This window comes from Notolabrus celidotus, chromosome 18, assembly GCF_009762535.1.
Source record: "Notolabrus celidotus isolate fNotCel1 chromosome 18, fNotCel1.pri, whole genome shotgun sequence".
Classification (NCBI taxonomy): domain Eukaryota; kingdom Metazoa; phylum Chordata; class Actinopteri; order Labriformes; family Labridae; genus Notolabrus; species Notolabrus celidotus.
The window spans coordinates 10,102,408-10,119,657 of NC_048289.1; the positions used below are offsets into that span (position 1 = coordinate 10,102,408).

At 40.0% G+C, this 17,250-nt stretch overlaps 1 protein-coding gene across 3 annotated transcripts in view; it reads left to right on the top strand.

Annotated features, from left to right (window-relative positions):
• The first annotated feature begins 770 nt into the window (after positions 1-770).
• snx29 (sorting nexin 29) overlaps positions 771-17,250 on the top strand; it is a 217,534-nt gene continuing 201,054 nt past the window's right edge. For 2 of the 3 annotated variants that reach the window (XR_004634773.1, XM_034708494.1), the window contains exons 1-11: positions 796-1,230; positions 2,800-2,867; positions 5,146-5,198; positions 5,813-5,937; positions 8,522-8,702; positions 8,945-9,015; positions 11,251-11,511; positions 13,459-13,861; positions 15,140-15,252; positions 15,720-15,816; positions 15,978-16,060. Coding sequence is in view for 2 of the 3 variants with exons in the window: in XM_034708494.1 (XP_034564385.1) it covers positions 1,224-1,230; positions 2,800-2,867; positions 5,146-5,198; positions 5,813-5,937; positions 8,522-8,702; positions 8,945-9,015; positions 11,251-11,511; positions 13,459-13,861; positions 15,140-15,252; positions 15,720-15,816; positions 15,978-16,060 (1,462 nt within the window). In the remaining variant the exon portion in view is untranslated. Of the gene's footprint in view, positions 1,231-2,799; positions 2,868-5,145; positions 5,199-5,812; positions 5,938-8,521; positions 8,703-8,944; positions 9,016-11,250; positions 11,512-13,458; positions 13,862-15,139; positions 15,253-15,719; positions 15,817-15,977; positions 16,061-17,250 lie in introns of all 3 variants that reach the window. The other variant, XM_034708495.1, reaches the window with a different exon arrangement.

Here is a 17,250-nt window from a genome sequence, read left to right on the forward strand (position 1 = left end):
TCCTGCCCTCTTTTAGTAGTTTTTTGGTGCTTTTATTTTTTTCATTGTTTAGTTATGTTTTATCTTGTATTTATTTATTTCTTAACTTTTTCCATTTGTTGTTTATTTATATACCTTTTATTGCAATTGGGTTCCATTAGTCTCTACTTTTAAATCCATTTCTGTTTCATGTTTGATCATAATATAGTAGCATTTTGAATTGCATTTGATTTGTATGAAAGGTTCTCTTTAGCCTAAATAAAGCTTGATTGATTGATTGATTTTAACACAGTCACATATATTACTCACTGTGAATATTTGCTGTGGTGAAAGGCAGCCAAAGGGATAAAAATCACAAAAAGAAACTGTCAATCTGGTTGCTGATAGTCTTGTTTGCTTTTTTGGGCCATAAAGAAGTCATTACCTTTAATCAAGTCAGAATTCTGAGAAGAAGTCAGTTCTGAGATTATGTTCAGAATTCTGACTTTTTTCTCAAAATAATAATATAAAAAGGATTGTTGACCTTAATTTTTTTTCTGACAAAAAAGTAAGAATTCTGACTCTAATCTCAGATTTCTGTTTTTTTTTTCTCAGAATAATAATATTAAAACAATATTTGACCTTAATTTTTTTCCAGTGGCCCTAATCCTCTTCTGTAGTTTGATAGTTTAAAAAATGAAGTGGATTAAACTGAGCCCAGTTGACTGGCTACTTTACAACAGACGGAATATCCACCACGAATACGGTCTTCAACACTTTCACAAAAACTACAAGTCCCAGTAGTCCTTCCGTGTCATATGACAGCTGTGTGTTTTGTCATGTGACCTTAACATGGCTCACTCCACTCCGTTTCCCTGTCTCGCAGCGCCTCAGCTCTAAACTGCAAACTCTTCATTTCTCTCCGAAACGCTTCTCCGCGTTTGCAACGCGTGACTCCATGGCTCTGAAGTTACACTCGGGCTAGTGTTTTGTCCAGTTTTACTGCTCCACAGGCTTTGTACAGGACATGCCTGTCAGACAGTGGTAGACTCCCAGCTCCAGCAGCTACCCGGCAGGCCTCTCTGTTCACCGTGTGAGCATCAGTCCTCACGCCGCGGTTGGGTGGGTCCTCCTCGGTCACATAGGCAGCATGGCCCTGGTGCACAGCTAGCCTCTGGTCCTAAGAGCTACATACAGGGATATATCATACCTGGGCTGAACTGTTTACGCTTGGATGTCACTGCTAACGAAGTTTGACTGTCAGAATGAACGGTAAGTTCTGCTTCTCCTCTTTACCTTTCACTTGTCACTTACCAGTAAAAGCATAACATGTCAAATCATGCACGCCAGAGTGGACTCGGTCACCTGTTAGCAGCTTCTGAGTTCAGTCAGTAAGTTAGAGATTTCTGCTGACTCTTCCAAGGACAGTGCAGCGTCTTCCACAGTGTTTACATCTAGTGAATGACCTCTTCAGGTCATATAAACCTGGGTGAATGAATGTGTAGGAGCACATGTCATACCTGAGGAAGAACAAAAGCAATCCAGCACAATTCAAATCCTCTCTCTGATGCTCTCAACATGAATAAACAGTGTTTTATATGAATGTACTCTCTGAATAACCACACACTGCAGAGGTTTACTGGAACAACCTGGAACACACCCCTCATAGTTTTGCTGTAAATGGCATGTTATGATGAGAAGTAGCTCTCTGATGGCTGTAAGTAGCTTTGAGGCATCAGAGGTGTGTCATAGAGGTGTACTTTTCACATGTTGCTTGCCTGAACCACATGTAAACATGTGTGTGGAATACAGTGCCTGCTCCAGAGCTTGTTGTACACTGACAATGCTGCAACAATACACCTAAAGAAAAATCACAACAAGGGCTTCAATTAACTACAACTTTTTAATTGATCATTGACAGAGTAATTCTGGATCTTTAATGCATGTAGTCTTTGATTGTCTTTAAAGAAGATGTCCTGTAGTGTTTCCACGGAGCATACATTTTTTTTTTTAGTCAAAGATCAAAATCAGAAACACAGTTTTTCGCCAAGTAGCTCTACACAAGCAAAGAATCTGTCTTAGTGGTTTGTTAAATCACCTTGTATCTGCAAAAAAAACCCAACAATAATCCTGCTTTGGAGTAACTTTATATGAAGTATAAATAAAAGTCCATAATATTGTCAACCATCTACTTTTCCAGTTTATATGAGTGGGAAAGGGTTGACTGGTAGAATGCAATAAGTTATCCAGAGAGTATGCAGAATGAAATACAGGGAGTCTGTGCAATGTACAGACATAATAATCCAAGTATACAGATAATAATAGTTAATCCAAGTCTTATGCATAAATGTAACAGCAGCAGATCTCAGCTGTAGATGCTGGAACAAATGAACGTTTGTGATTTTTGGTTCACAAATCGATCAGACAACATTATCAAAAGTTTGGGGGATTAATTTTAATTTCCATTGTTTAATCAAGTTTAATCCGTTGACTAATGTTTAAGCACTTATGTAGCACAGTAGTGGAGAAATTACAGCTCAAACGCTTAAATAAAATAACAATAATAGAAGGTTCCTTGATGGTAAGTGTAGCAGACACACAGTTTGTGTATTTGTTTGTTGGTGTGTACTAAAGTTCAAAAGGATTCTCCATCTAAACAAACTGAAACTGCATCTTCATGCTGACATCTACGCCCATCACTCTTAAGCACTTCATCTTCTTCTCCACTTGATGGACATGAATAATTGATAGAAGAAGAAGAAGAAGCCACTGCTGGTCCATTTAGTCGTTATTTCGTTATCAAACTGAATTTGACTCATTTCTTTTGTTGCTCTCTCTCAGCAGGCCCTCAGCAGAGTGATACAAAGAGGCAGCACCTCCTGGAGAGGCTGCTGGATGCTGTCAAACAGGTGAGGCACCTGTTTTCTGTGCACTCTTAATGTGGCAGAAAGCAGCTTTTAGGTATATCCAACCTCAGTTCATTCAGGGTTTAACTGCACTACACAATATTAACGGCTCAGATTCTAAACCTCATTTTCACGGTGTAAAGTTAATGATAAAGTTAGTGTCAAGCTCTGGTAATGAGTACGATGGCAAGACGGTTAGGCTTTAATATGGAGAGGTAAGTAATGAGTGAAAGTTGGACTGGACGTGACGTTAAATAGATGCTCGGGAGAATCATCACTGAGTAATGTTTGACAACCTTAATTAGGGTTAAAACCACTGATCCTTTAATTTTATTCTTCCATATGTTTTAACTTATACATATCTTATTCTCTTTATTTATGTTCCCATCTCAACCCCTGGCACATGTGTTTGTTTGTACATTCACTGGTGTGATTTTGTCAATGATTGCAATAAAGTTTATTTAAAAAAGGTTGGCAGGCGGAGACAGCATTTTTTTGTCTTTTACCAATGCTATAAGTAATTTAACAGTTTTAACGGTTTAGGGAAAATGAACAAACTGGAGAGCAAAGCTGAGTGTAAAGAAGCCTCACTACCTGTTGATATTTTTTTCAACCCCTTATGTGTTGCTCTTGAGGCTTCCCCCCCAGTGTTCTATTCAATAGTGCTTCCTATTGATTCTGTGCAAGCGTAAAGCTTGAATCCTGGGCGCTTTATAAATAATGGATGTAGTATCCGTGATGTCACCCATCTCTTTCTGAAGCGCTGTTTTGAAGCCAATCGTTGGCGGGAACCATAATGGATATGCTGAACTCAACCAAACTTAGTGTGAGGTAAAGAGGAAGGCATTGAGCCTCCTAGCCAACAGCTACAGTGTCCCCGCCTGTCAGTCAAGTCAGCTGTGCCTCTCATAATGGAAAACTTAATATTAATATCTCCAAACTTGTCACGTTAGAAAAAAAATCACCCCCTGTACAGTGTGTGCAGATCGAGAAATGAGCTATCCAGACCACACTCATTTCTGTACCAGGCTGTAAACATGTTTATTTCTGCTGTAAAGATCAGCTTTTAGAATTTGTGTGTATGTTGTTTCCGGTACTTTCAGAGCCAGCCTTAAGCGGACACTTGATGACCTGCAATTTTTAACACTTCCACATTGGCTTCAATTCTCGTGGCCAGAGGATGGTGCTTAGTACCATCACATGCTTGCCTTATTCTTACAGCAAACTTACTCTTTTTGTGTCCTAAAAATATTCAGAAATATCACAATATTTGTGATATTTGTGATCAGTTCGTACCACAATGGCACTTTTCAACCAAGCAGCAAAACTAGAAAGGACACCAGCAACATTAAACACTGTATATACAACATCACCTTTGAGTTTTCCTGAAGATTTCCTGCTGTGGTCTGACATGAGCTCACCCCCTCTTTACCTTTTTCTAGAGGGCTAGGTTGGAAAGGTCGCGGGTGAAAAATTGGGCAGTTTGTGTTCACACATGCAGCTCACCTGGGTAATTTGAGGGGAGTTTTCAGGAGCTTAACGCGTGTGTGACTAGGACAGAAGGGATCTGGGTCAGTGAATGTCCTGTGTGAATGATGACCAATGTTTGACAGAAAGAAAAATCACTTGATTTCCAAAAGTGTGTGCACAAAACATCACCTCCACTTGAAATTCTTTGGAGTTATCAACAATGCCTTTCAATGGAACTTGGTCAGGTTTTTCAGCCTTGGAGCAACTTTTAGTTCCCTTTTTCGGTGCTCTCCAAACACAATAAGGAAGTAAACCTGAGTGCTATTTGCAACATAACTTTTTGATCTTTGATCAAATAAAAATAAGGTTCTAAGAGGTTTAAAGTAATCATGTTCGATGAGTTTATTTTCTTACATTGATAAGGTAACACAGCTCTGATTGATGTGACATCCTGTCCCACACAAACAGGGAAAGAGAAAGTGGGAGCTCTACAGTATCAGGGCTAGGCTGGACCAGTTTCCTGTTCCAAGTGTTTCATATCAATGCTCTTTTTTTCAAAGCAAAATTTGTCAAGCATTCAAAAATAATCCTTAAATCAGCTCTGTAAACTCTACTGGTGAAACAACAAGCAGCTAGTTCTCATATAATTCAGAATATCCCATATATTGCATTGTTAGTTCTGTTTTGAGAAAGGACTGTTTCTATTCTGGGGCTTTGTCAGCCATTCAAGCTTTGAACTCTTAGAACTGTGCTCATTGTGTGCTGAAGTATTTCATATGCAGCTATTATCATTCCCTTCATATCTCCCCAGTGCCAAATCCGCTTTGGAGGAAGAAAAGAGATTGCCACAGACTCAGACAGCAGGTAAGAGAATCTGCTTTTCACCAGTGTTTGTTCTTTATTTAGAGTTTATTTAGCTCCCAAGACGTTGTTTGCTTTACATGCTTTGTTTCAGGGCACATTATGCTGCAGGGCCTGCCTTTTTTCATTAGAGCTCACAGCAGTCAGATAGAAACCTCTGATTAAATTTAGAAAGAGCTACTCAGATCCCGTTTAGAAGTCGTTGGTACATGCACCCTAATTGCGACCTTGTTGACAAAGGATCCTGCACTGAATACTCTCAGGTACTCTCAGGTACTCTCAGGTACTCAGTGTTGGGACTAGGATCCAAATGAAGTCACAGGGCCTACAAAAAAGTCCCTGCAAGAAAGTCTTCTGAAAGCTCAGTGACATCGGGGTGAGACTCGAAGCACTCGAAGTTTGTGATTAGTTGAACACTCACACGTCAGCAGAATTTTTGACCTCAGGCAACAATTGTCTGGAGGAACTATTTATTCTTTGAACAGTACACTTTATTGCACACTTTTGGATGTTCAACTCAAGTTACACTCCCTAAGATTCAAAGCAACAAAAAAACGAAACTGTCCTTGAAAAAATCCTCATTCTCTCACAACTGTGACGTGTCTTTGTCTCTTCAGGGTCATCTGTCTGTGCGCTCAGTTTGAAGCGGTGCTGCAGCATGGTTTGAGGAAGAGCCGAGGCCTGGCCCTCACAGCTGCTGCTCTAAAGCAGGCTGCAGGCTTCAGCAGCAAGACTGAAGCAGGTACTGAACTTAAATACCTTGATGGTCTGTTAAACTTTGATTTAAAGTTTCAAATAAGGGTAGCAACACCAGATGGACCATTAATAGCGCTTACTCTTTAATATGTTCAGAAAGGTCTGTGCTTCCCTGTGTCACTCTCTCTGCTGTGCTCCTGTCTTCAAACTTCAGTCTCTCTGCCTCATCTGCTGTGGCTTTGCACTCTAAAAGTGAATGATATGGGCTGTCATAATAGATATATCTTGTGTGCTCAAGCAAAACTCACACCCCATGGAAGTTTAATAAATATTCCAGGCAAGATCCCAAAGGTCCCAATACAGCCCCAATAAAACATTGTTTATACAAAAACACAGCTGGGATATTTACATTTTAAATAAGGATGCAGCTGTTAACAAACAGCTTTGGTTTAAATATTTCATTCAGTGTAATACAGTGTCTACAGAGCCAGCGTCCAGGCAGTGAAACATGCAGTATATGAAACAGTGTTTCAGCTAGCTCTGTCAGGCTACTTCAAGTTAACTCTTAACTGTTTTAACATTTGTTTGTATTTTAGGCATTTATGTGTTATTGTAAGATAACTGCTTCAACTATTTAATAGTAACTTTAAGCTAACTCTTCAAAAATGTATCCATTTAATTTATCTCCCCGTTAAAAGTTGAATATTTTACTTAGATCTTAGCCTTCATTGTTTTAGTACATTAAGCTAACCTTTCAGTCATTTAGTTGTAATTTTAAGCAACAATATCAATATATTTGTCTTATTTAAAAAAATGTACCTTTAATTTAAGCTAACCCTTAAACTGTTTATCTGGTGCTTTAAAGAGGCTGTATAATGCTATTTTATATTTTATAAACAAATGCAAAGTTAAAATGTTGGATATTAATATTAAACACGGGCAAATGTTAAAACTGTTGAGGTAAACAAAACAATTAAATGAGATGGAAATAAGATGCACTCAATTTGTGATGTCACAGATTGGGGAATCTCCTTGAAGTAGTGCAACAAATGTAACACTTTTCAAACTCTCCGGGTCAGATTCAGGTTCCAGAACGTATAGCCAATTTGTCATTTCAAATAGAGAAACAGTTAAGTTAACAACAACGACTTTGTAGCATGGCAACAGTGGAGGGGACTCTTTGAGAGACAGCCAGTCAGAAGAAAGTGGGCTTGTGAGGGATGGGGCATTCAAGACACTGCAGCTGTAAAGCTCCTACAGAGGGGTTGTATAAAGCTACAAAATTAGCACAGTTTCCCCCTTTTAAGCTAACCCTTTGACGGTGTAAGCTAGGTTTTAGACCAGTCACCCGTTACTTTTGGCCTACTTTGAAACAGTTAATCCATCTCTGTTAGCTTTTTACAATCATTAACTGGCTAGCTAAGTATGTTTCCCAAAGTATTTCACTCATCCTTTCCTTTAAGTTTTGTTTGCCTATTACTTTTTTTGCCAACTGTGTTACTTAGAGTGTTTTTTTAAAGCCCATTCATCAGCCAATACTCTTGTTGGTTATTTTGAAAACACACTTACAAAAAAAATGTATGGTGTTTAGTTGTAATAGATAACGATGTGCATGGATTTTTGAAAGTAAATTTTATTTTCTTGAATCAAATCTTATGTCATATCTTCAGACACACCAGCCAGGGGCACAAGTGCCTCTTTCAACTGCTTTGCTGTATCTTTATTAAGAAACGAGCAGTTTAAAAACCTTCAAGATTCAGTTATATTTGCAGTCTTTGAACTTAAATAGACCATTCTCCTGGCAGGCAGACATTAGTTTCACATTAGAAGAAACTGTGTCCACTGTGTCATATTTAAGAAGCTCATGGTTATTAAAGCCAAATGGAGAAGAAATGCATGACTTCTGTAACAGCTACCATGGCATATTCATTAGCATATCTGACATTTCTCTTGCTCCACAGTCCATTAGAAGAAAGGATTGTGGCTGAACTTATGCAGTCTGAGCTCCCTAATGAAGCCAAGCCCTCTGACAAAACCAGAAATAGCAGCCATCATTTTTAACACATTGTTCTGAGGTTATATGCTAATCCTATGCAAAATAACACTCATTCTTATTAATTTCTAACCTCAGAAAACTTAACAGCCACATAAGTTTTTGGTGCTTTATCTTTTTCCATGTGTTATGGAATATAACACAATTATATAGATGTTAATTATGCAGAGATGACAGGTGCAAGTTCAGGATGGAGCTCTGTTAAAGGAGGTGTGGGTATTTGTTAATAATGAATAATGGGTAATGAGAGATGGAGGAGGTGCTGACTGAGGATTTCAGAAATGTTTTGCCTCTGCTTATCTGACCTTTTGAACATCTTATTAACTCAAGAACAGCTATTTTTCACAAAAGAGATGACTGACTCTCACCTTTTTTTCCTCCTCCTCTTTCACGCCTCCCCTCAACAATATATTCAACCTCTCTGTGCATCCTACCTTCTCTACTTCAACAATCTTTGCATATCCCTTTGCTCCTTTTTCTTTTCCCCATCCACCAAACTCTCTTCATTCCCTCCTCTCGTGCTACCTTGACTCCTCTCTTCCTCCTTTTTCTCACTCTTTCTGTCCTCCCCCTGCAGAGTTGACTTTCTGGTTCTACGTGAAGGAGCATCTGAACCGTCATGAGCTCCAGCGTTTCTACTCCCTTCGTCAGATCTCCTCAGAGCTGGGCCGGGGTCGTGCCTGGCTGCGCTGCGCCCTCAATGAGCACTCACTGGAGCGCTACCTGCACACACTGCTGGCTGACCGCCCCCGCCTGGGGTTAGTACAGTGTGTATGTGTTTGTGTGAATGTGTATGGTTTAGATTACGGACGTCAACATAGCTGTATTTTCAAACTTTAATGTGACAAAATAATATTTATTGCATGATAAATTGAGCTGACAAGATATACAGACACCCAAGAATCCTCTAGAAGTGATCTGCTCTCTCCTCCATGATAGCTGGGCTTTCCTCTCTCATTCTTTAAAAGTGATGTTTATTCATCTTACCTTTGTTTTCTAGAACTTACTATGAAGACTGGTCTTTTATTCTGGATGAAGAGAGAGCTAGCATGCTCCCCACCATGGCAGCGGGTGAGTTTATGTTTAAGATACTAAAACTGTGGCTAAAACATTGGCCTTATTAGCAGCATGACGTTAGTTTGACAAGCAGCATAAGGGATTGTTACGGTGGCCCTGAGGTGCAAATCACAACGGCAATTCAGAAAACACAACGACAAATCATAAAACTCTACGGAAATTCAGAAAACACAACGACATTAATCAAAACAGAAGAAGTAGGTACCCCTTTGTACAATGGACAGAAAGAATCTGAGAGGCAGTAGTGTTTTCTGATTTGCCGTTGTGATTTTTACTTCAGGGCCACCATATATAGTTAACACCGGTTAACAAAGCGTTAGCATTGTCTGCTAACATTGCAGCAGCTTTTTAATCGCTCAGTTTGTATTAAAGCTGATCTCAAGCTGACTGTGCACACCATAGACTGTGTATCAAAACATTCAGAGCCCCCTTCACTGTCTGGCTCCAGAACAGATCATATACCCCAACTCCTCCATTGTAACAAATGGAACATGGGTCAAACTGTAAAATTAAAATACATGTCGAATACGTTTTTTTAAACAAGTTTTCTGTCTTTATCGTTAGTTTTTTAACATGCTGATTTATGTTCAAGTGCTCATTTTCTGAGAAGTTTAGTTTTAATAGATTATGTGATTTTGAAATGATGATTGATTGACAGCTCTGTTGACAAATTCGGGCTCCTGCAGTGTTCTGTACTGGATCAGTAGAATAGAAGAGTATGAGCCATTGAACTTTCCAGAGCCAGTGTCTGCTTCAAATCGACACAAGAATGTGTTCTGCTGTGGATTGTACCCTGCTATAATCTACCTATAACGTTTCATTTAGTGGCTGAGTTTAATGCATGTTTTGGTTAGTGGATGTGTGTGACGTCAGTCCTAAGGCTCTACCGGACAGATTGCTGCTGTGTCTGTTTGGTTTCAATAACACAGTTTCTTTATTTGTGAAAACTGTATGAGGGTTTATTTTTTAATTATTTTATAACTTATCTGTTTTGATCATACTAACACTAAGGGTAATGATTAACAAGGGAAATGACTGATCTGAGAGTTGGACACGTTGTAGCCAGCGGCAAGGCTAAGGCCTCAACTCTACCTGTTTGCTAGTTTCTATATTTGTCAAAAGTTAGTTGGAGTCAGCATTTCCAACATGACAACACTCATCTTTTGGCACCTTTTTTTTTCAGGCCATGGTTAATATTATAGTGACCTGGAAGAGGGCTGTAGTTTGGACCTTGGACAAATATCTTGGAGGAAAAGCTATTGAGACTGTTACTGCTGATGTTAAAAAGTAGTTAATGGCCTTATAATCACTGTACAATTATTCAGCTTGTAATCCTTGATAGCTTTGCATGTTTTATGACATTTCCAGTGTGTGAGAGAACATAAATTCAGCAAACAATGACACCATAAAGAGTACATGCTGTTTCAGACAGATACCTCTGTCCAGTATTCAGTCTGGGGTCATTAAAGTCGTGCTTCTGCTGCATATGGCACAAAAGCTGCTTGTTAAATGAAGTTCTTTGGGCATTAATCAACTCACCAGCTTTTTGTAAATATGTGACATGTTAGGGTGCTTATGATAGCATTAAACTGAAAGAAAAACTGACACCGGCCAAGCACATGAAAGCTGATAAGTTCAGACAGGCAGAGAGCTGATCTTGTAAATCTTAGTGTGATATTTCCTGCATGACCAACGCTCAAACACCTCTTTGACTCATGACCTTTTTTTTCTTGCTGCTGCTACCTTTATGACAGTTTTTTTGTATCTTCCTTTTTTTCTAGAACAGTGCAAAGGATTTAAAAAAACAGCAAAGTCTTCATTTTTACTCCATTACATTTTTTTCTACTGGTTCGCCACACTCTCATTGTTTTTTAAATTTGAATAAGCGTCACAGAAATAAAGCTGCTGCAAAAGCAAAACATCCACTCACTTAGCATTTTCCTTATTCAGCGTAACTGGCTTTGGTTGATGTTACGAGTTAATGATGTGCTCCTGCTGTTGAACTATTGATAATTCAAACTAAGACGAGCATAAACGCTAAAATATTAAGAGCATAAACCACTGATCTGATGCCAGGGCTTTCTCTCTCTTTTCATGCACAAGCTGAAAGACTGAGTTGGTCTCCGATTGCCTGATTTTGCTGTGTTTACTCAGGAAAGCTTACCAAGCACTGAACAGAAGTTTGAACCTGGACGGATCTGTAATGAATACATTTTGCTTCTGTCCTAGGTCTGAACTCGATCCTGTTCGCCATAAACATCGACAACAGCGACCTGAACGGTGGGGTGACACGAGGAGGGGGCACCTCGGTATCTCACCTCCTAAAGGAGTCCACACAGGGCATCGGCAGCCTGTGGAAGGAGTCCACTCAGGGGGTCAGCAGCCTGCTGAGGGAGATCAGCACCGCCACAGCAGTGGTGCCAGGCTTCAACCCCAGAGTGGACGGAGCCTCAGACCCTCTACCTGTCGTGCCACGCAGCACCTCTGCTGGTACGAAACAGCTATATGAGAAAGTTGTTCATTGTTGTATTTGACCAAATGACTGAAGACCTCTAAGACATTTGTGGTATAACACTTTCAAGCTCTGCTTTCTTTCAATACATATCTTTTGATTAGTAAAAAATCTGCAGTTTTTTAATACAAACTTAGCAAACATTGTGTTTAGTAGGAGAAATTTCACTGCATTATAAGGTGTTTCTGATACTTTATTTTGTCTGAATGCAATATGATACACTCAGTAGTCACCTGGCTCTTATTCTAGATGGATTTAACAGAGGATAAAAACATGCAGCACATGCTGACACAGGTCCCAGAGGAAATGTCTTGCCCAAAATGCAGGATGGGGCATTTGCTTGTTCTCAAGTCAACTTATTGTCTCAATACCTTGTTTATTATCCCCCCAAATTTAACCTGTTTCTGCTATTACTTAATAATAACCTCCAGAACAATAATATGGTAAATGTGGCTGCTTGTTACAAGTGTTTTTGGCTATGTTCACAGTGCAGGAAAAAGTGGCCCAAATCAATTTTTTTGGGGTCAAGTGACCAGGTCAGATTTTTTAGAGGCAGTGTGAATACTCAAATCTGTCCCAAATCGGATTTTTTCAAATCAGATTTAGATCACTTCCATATGTGGTCCTGAATCAGATACAGATCAGATTTTTTTTAATGCGACCTCAGTGTGAACGGCCAAGGTGGATCTGATGCGCATTTGATACTTTCACGTCACTTTATAGCGACACACGTCACAATTCTGCGCGGAGTTGCCTTGCAAAAATGAAGAAAGCAACGATGGAGCAAGTCAACAGAGAGACAGCGAGGTCTTGGACCGTATAAATATATGGGGTGACACTTCCATACAAGCAAAGCTTCATGCCGGGCTTCCACTGAACTAAAACTTTGTAACAAAGGGGAAAATGCTGACTTCCTCCATGTTTATGTTTGTGAAACAGCTGCATGTGACGTCATTGCTACTGTTCTTTTGCGCATGTGGGGCAGTTCGGAGCCGCAAACAGTTCACACTGGAATCGGATACAGGTCACATTATAGATGGTAATGTGCACAGGCAAACAAAAAAATCGGATCTGAGCAAAAAATCGGAATTGATCATTAAGCCTTGAAGTGTGAACGTAGCCTAAGAGTAGCTAACAACAACAGTGACCTGCTAGCAGGGAGTAGACAAAGTTGACACAGCTATCATATATCAACCAGGTATGAATCAAGATCAGAGAGGAAAAAGTACTTTCTAAAACATATTTGTTGCAGCGTTCTGTTTGTTTACTCTAATGTATATGCTGAGGTCACCAACGCATCACACAACCAGGACCAGCAGTAAAACAACATGCGGTTCAGTCTGAGTGTGCATAATGAATGCACTGGTAGAACAAATCTAGCGAAAGAAACACAAAGTGTCTGCAGCAGAGAGCCGTAGCAGCCATGAAATCCCTCATGAAAAGCAGAAACTTTCAGCGTGTTGGCCCCCTGGTTTGACCTCGTTTAGCTGTCTGCTGTGGTCCGTCCCATCGAGGGAAAACTTTCATCGTTTTCTCTCCTCATGCAGTGCTCAGAGGGATAAAGACGCTTTTTAGTTTTAGCCTTGTGGTTTTAAAACTTTCCACTGCAATGAATTTCAATGATACTCTAAACTAGTGTGCCAGCTCCTTGAGGTGAGAAGACCTGTTCTGATTATTCGCTGGTAGAGGACCTGGGACTGCACAGACAGACTGAAAGAGAACCAGAAAGAAGTTAAACTGCAACTTTAAAGGCCTAATTAATATAAACTTGAGATTGTGATGTCACCAGTGCTAACTTTTTGTTTGAACATTTGTCGGGAACTCGGCTAGACAGATAAAAAAAAAACTTCAATTATTTTAGTTTCACTTTTTTTCAAAATTGAGATGGATTTTTTGTTCACTTCTTTTTCATCTCTTCCCACCAGACTCTGGGCTGAGGAAAGAGCGCCGGAGGAAAAAGAAAATCACCAACATCATATCCTTTGATGACGACTTGGACGGAGGGGCGGAGGATGAGGAGGAGGGAGAGGAGGACTCCCAGAAGGTCGCTGCCATGAGAAAAAGCCACACTGCCCCCGCCCAGAGCAGTGTGGAGGAAGGAATAGACCCTCTGGAGCCGAACTTCTCTGAGTCACCAGCCCAGAACGGCCTGGATGAGCCAGGCATCGTCAGCTGGGTGGGGTCCCCTCATCCATGCCGTACTCCTCCTCCTACCACACCTCCTCTGCCGGACAGTAAGAGTATAGACAACGATGAGGAAGAGGAGGAGGAGGACATGTACAAGCCTAAAGCACAAGTACGGGAAGAGGAGAGGAGCAGCTCTGATCAGTGAGTCAGATTATTGGGGTTGAAAGTAAAATCATGACACTCTTAAAGAGAAATATCTTTGTGCACTAACAGAACACATCCTGTGGTGGTTGTTGGTTTGCTGCCTGTGAAATTAAATAGGAGATCATAAAAAATTATGACTTTAATTAAGAAACGCTTATAGTTTTGTTTTATTTGTAGAGTTGTCAAATTATGAGCTGCTGTAGGTGATCAGTAGGATCCAGAGACAAGCTTCCCCTGGTGCAAAATGTAAGTGTTATTCAATTAGAAAAAAGCTGCATATGAAGCCTTGGCAAGCAGAAGTAAACTAAGGTTGTAAAAATTATTGTGGGATGTGTGAACTTAAACCCAGTTCCAAAAGAGTTTGGATACTGAGTAAAATGTGAGTGATGTGCAAATCATGTTAACCCTATGTGTGCAAAGACAACATCAAATGTTGAAACTGAAAAATGTTATTTCTTGATGAAAATGATATGCTAATTTTTTATTCATGTCAGCAACATTAATAAAAAGAGTTGGGTCAGGGACAAGAAAACACTGAAAAAATGGCAAAATGCTAAAAAAGTGACCTTGTCTAACTATGTCAGTTTTAGGGCTGCTGAGGATTGTTTTTTTAAATCACGATTAATCTCTTCACATATATGTGCATAAATACAATACAGAACACACACACAAAAATCCCAGGTGCATTAAGAAACAATATTAACCAGCCTGCAAGCTGACGCCACCCATTTAGCGTGCACTGCAGAACATGAGTGCGTTAATCTAAAAAAGTTAGTGGGGTTAAAATGAATTTGCGTTAACGTGTTATTATCGTGTTAGCTTTGACATCCCTTGTTAATTTGCAAATGGTTAGTGAGACGATTTGATATAAAAGGGCATTCCAGAGAAGTCTGATTTACTGCTCTGTCGGAGACTGTGTGAGCTAACCTAATAAGCTGGGATATGTTCATTCGGGTGCCCCTGGGTGAGCCCTCTGGTGCCTGTATTTCAAAATGTAAAAAAACATAGACTTCAGAGCTCACATTGTTGCCTAAACATAGCTATCTGTAAATTATACTTTTTTCCATTCTCTAAAGCATCATAGGACACTAGTTTGTCTCCATCAAGTCTGAGGTGTCTTTGTTACCAAATCTTTGTAATGGACAGTTAAGATTCAAGTAAAATATTCTGATGAATCATCTGAAAGATAAACCAGAGGGGGACTTGATTGAACTTAAATTTATGAGTAAATGATAACAGAACAACCTGACTGACGTTCATCTTGTCTGTTATCAGGATGGTGGTCGGCAGCCTACCCACAGTGTCCACATGGAGCCCTCTCCAGGGGATGAAGGTCCACAGCAGCTCGGACATCCTGATTCCTCTGAACCCATCTGACCCTCAGCCAGGTAGGCAGTCCTCACAACACTGTAGTGGAAGCAGATCCTGTTTTTCCAAACTCTACACCTAGAGGGAAGGAAATACAATAAACACTTCCTGATGCACACTGACCTGAGAACAATGAATTTGCTTTGGACTTGTTTTAGTGTACTCTCCTGCACTGATCCCTTGTTTACATTACCTATTTGCACACAAAATATTTCAGAGTGCATTCATTTTAAAAATGTTTAATTATATAAGCGTATCAAAACGAGTTGTAATTGTATTTAAAGCTGTATTGTAGCAATAAGCTCTCTAAACGTGCTACTTCTTAGCATTTTTAAGCTTCTGTTACGTGTGTGCGTGTGACTGTCAGTTCTTATTGCTGACAGCAGCTGGTCATGGCTTCAGTTAAGTGATCAAATGTTTATCTCATAAAATCTGGGGACTTTCTCTGCTGATCTTCACCTTTACTTTCACTTTCACTCTGCCTCAGTGAGCTCGGTGGAGGACACCGCTGTGTTTCCCGCTCAGTGTGAGACAACAGGGCCCACGGGAAACTGTGAGGGTAGCAGATCGATGCTGACGTTCAAGTAAGCTATCACTGCTTCAGTCAGGAATGCTGCTCTGCTGTTTGACTGCATTTACAATCTAGGACAAGATTCTCATCCAAGTGTCAGCATGTTTTTGCAGCCTCAGCTGATTGTACAAAAATAGATTGTGGATTCAAAACACCTGATTCTCTGTGTTTCAGTATGGAGTCCAGTCCAACGACGCAGTCTGCTCCACTCTCCAGTTCTCTGCCAACATCTGGTCTGCCTGAGTCCATGACAGTGGGTGAGTGTTTCATCCTCTTCCTACTCTCTGCTTCTTACTATCTCTATCTGTCTCTCTCGCTCTTCTTTTTGACTCTGTTCTCAGACCGGTTCTGTGTTATGAATCATCATTGCAGAGTACACTACATGTGAGATAGAATCCTAACAGCTGCACACTTTTTCCACAGAACTTGACTCATAGCAACAAATTCAAATTACCTGCAGATATGAAAAGAGAGGGGAAAAAGTGACAGAGAAGGTGGATTGTATTTGTTATGCAGGAAGGGAAGCTGTGGGGAAAATTCCAAATGATCATGTCAGGAATAAAGGATTGTCCTGATGCATGAATTTTAACCTTTGATACCATCCAAATTAAAAAAATATGGATACCTGTTTCTATAACACTGCAACAAAATCTGAACTCCAGGGAACCTGAAATTGGGTTATATTCTTGTTTTTTTCCACAGAAAGAGTAAAGAAAAATAAGTTATTTTTTCCAGAATTATTGTAAAGACCTAAAATAAATAGTCCTCCTCATTAATCATTCATAATTACAGAAGATGCATGTTGTTGTTTCTGTATCTACAGAGAGCAGGCTGTCTACAATTTTTCATTTTTACTTCTTAGGTCGGTTTAGTCTGTCAGTCATTGAGCAGTGATGTGAAGCCCCAGGCAACAGTCAGCAGGTTGGGTCAAAAAAGGTCAAGGACCTGGGGTCGAGTGCACCTGCTTGGCGCTGTCTCTCCTCTTTGTTCTCTCTTGTCTATATTAGACAGTAACGTAGCTTCTGCATCGTGAAGCAGGCCTGAGCAAAACGTTGATATTTGGTGACCTGTGAACACGAACTGTCTGCTGTGTCATGGATGGTTTAAAGATGCAGGTGTGTGACAAAGGGCAGAACAGAAAGACGCACGCAATATGCAGGTTGCAGCTTGTCTTCTGCTGCAAACAAACAAAAGCCAGCACCCATCTGCAGAGTTGTGTACGCAAGTATTGGTCTGTTAGTTTGTTATTTAGAGCACAATTGCTGTGAAAATCTTTTTTTCACTGCTGCAGCTATTGGCTCAATACATTCTTAGGATCTGTTTTTTTCATAAGCCTTGGTACTTTTTGATGCAAGTGAACGTTAAGAACGGAGATTCGATTGTTCTGAATCTTGTGTTATCAAGAAGAATTGAAGTATCACAGATGTTGACAACCTTACAATATTAA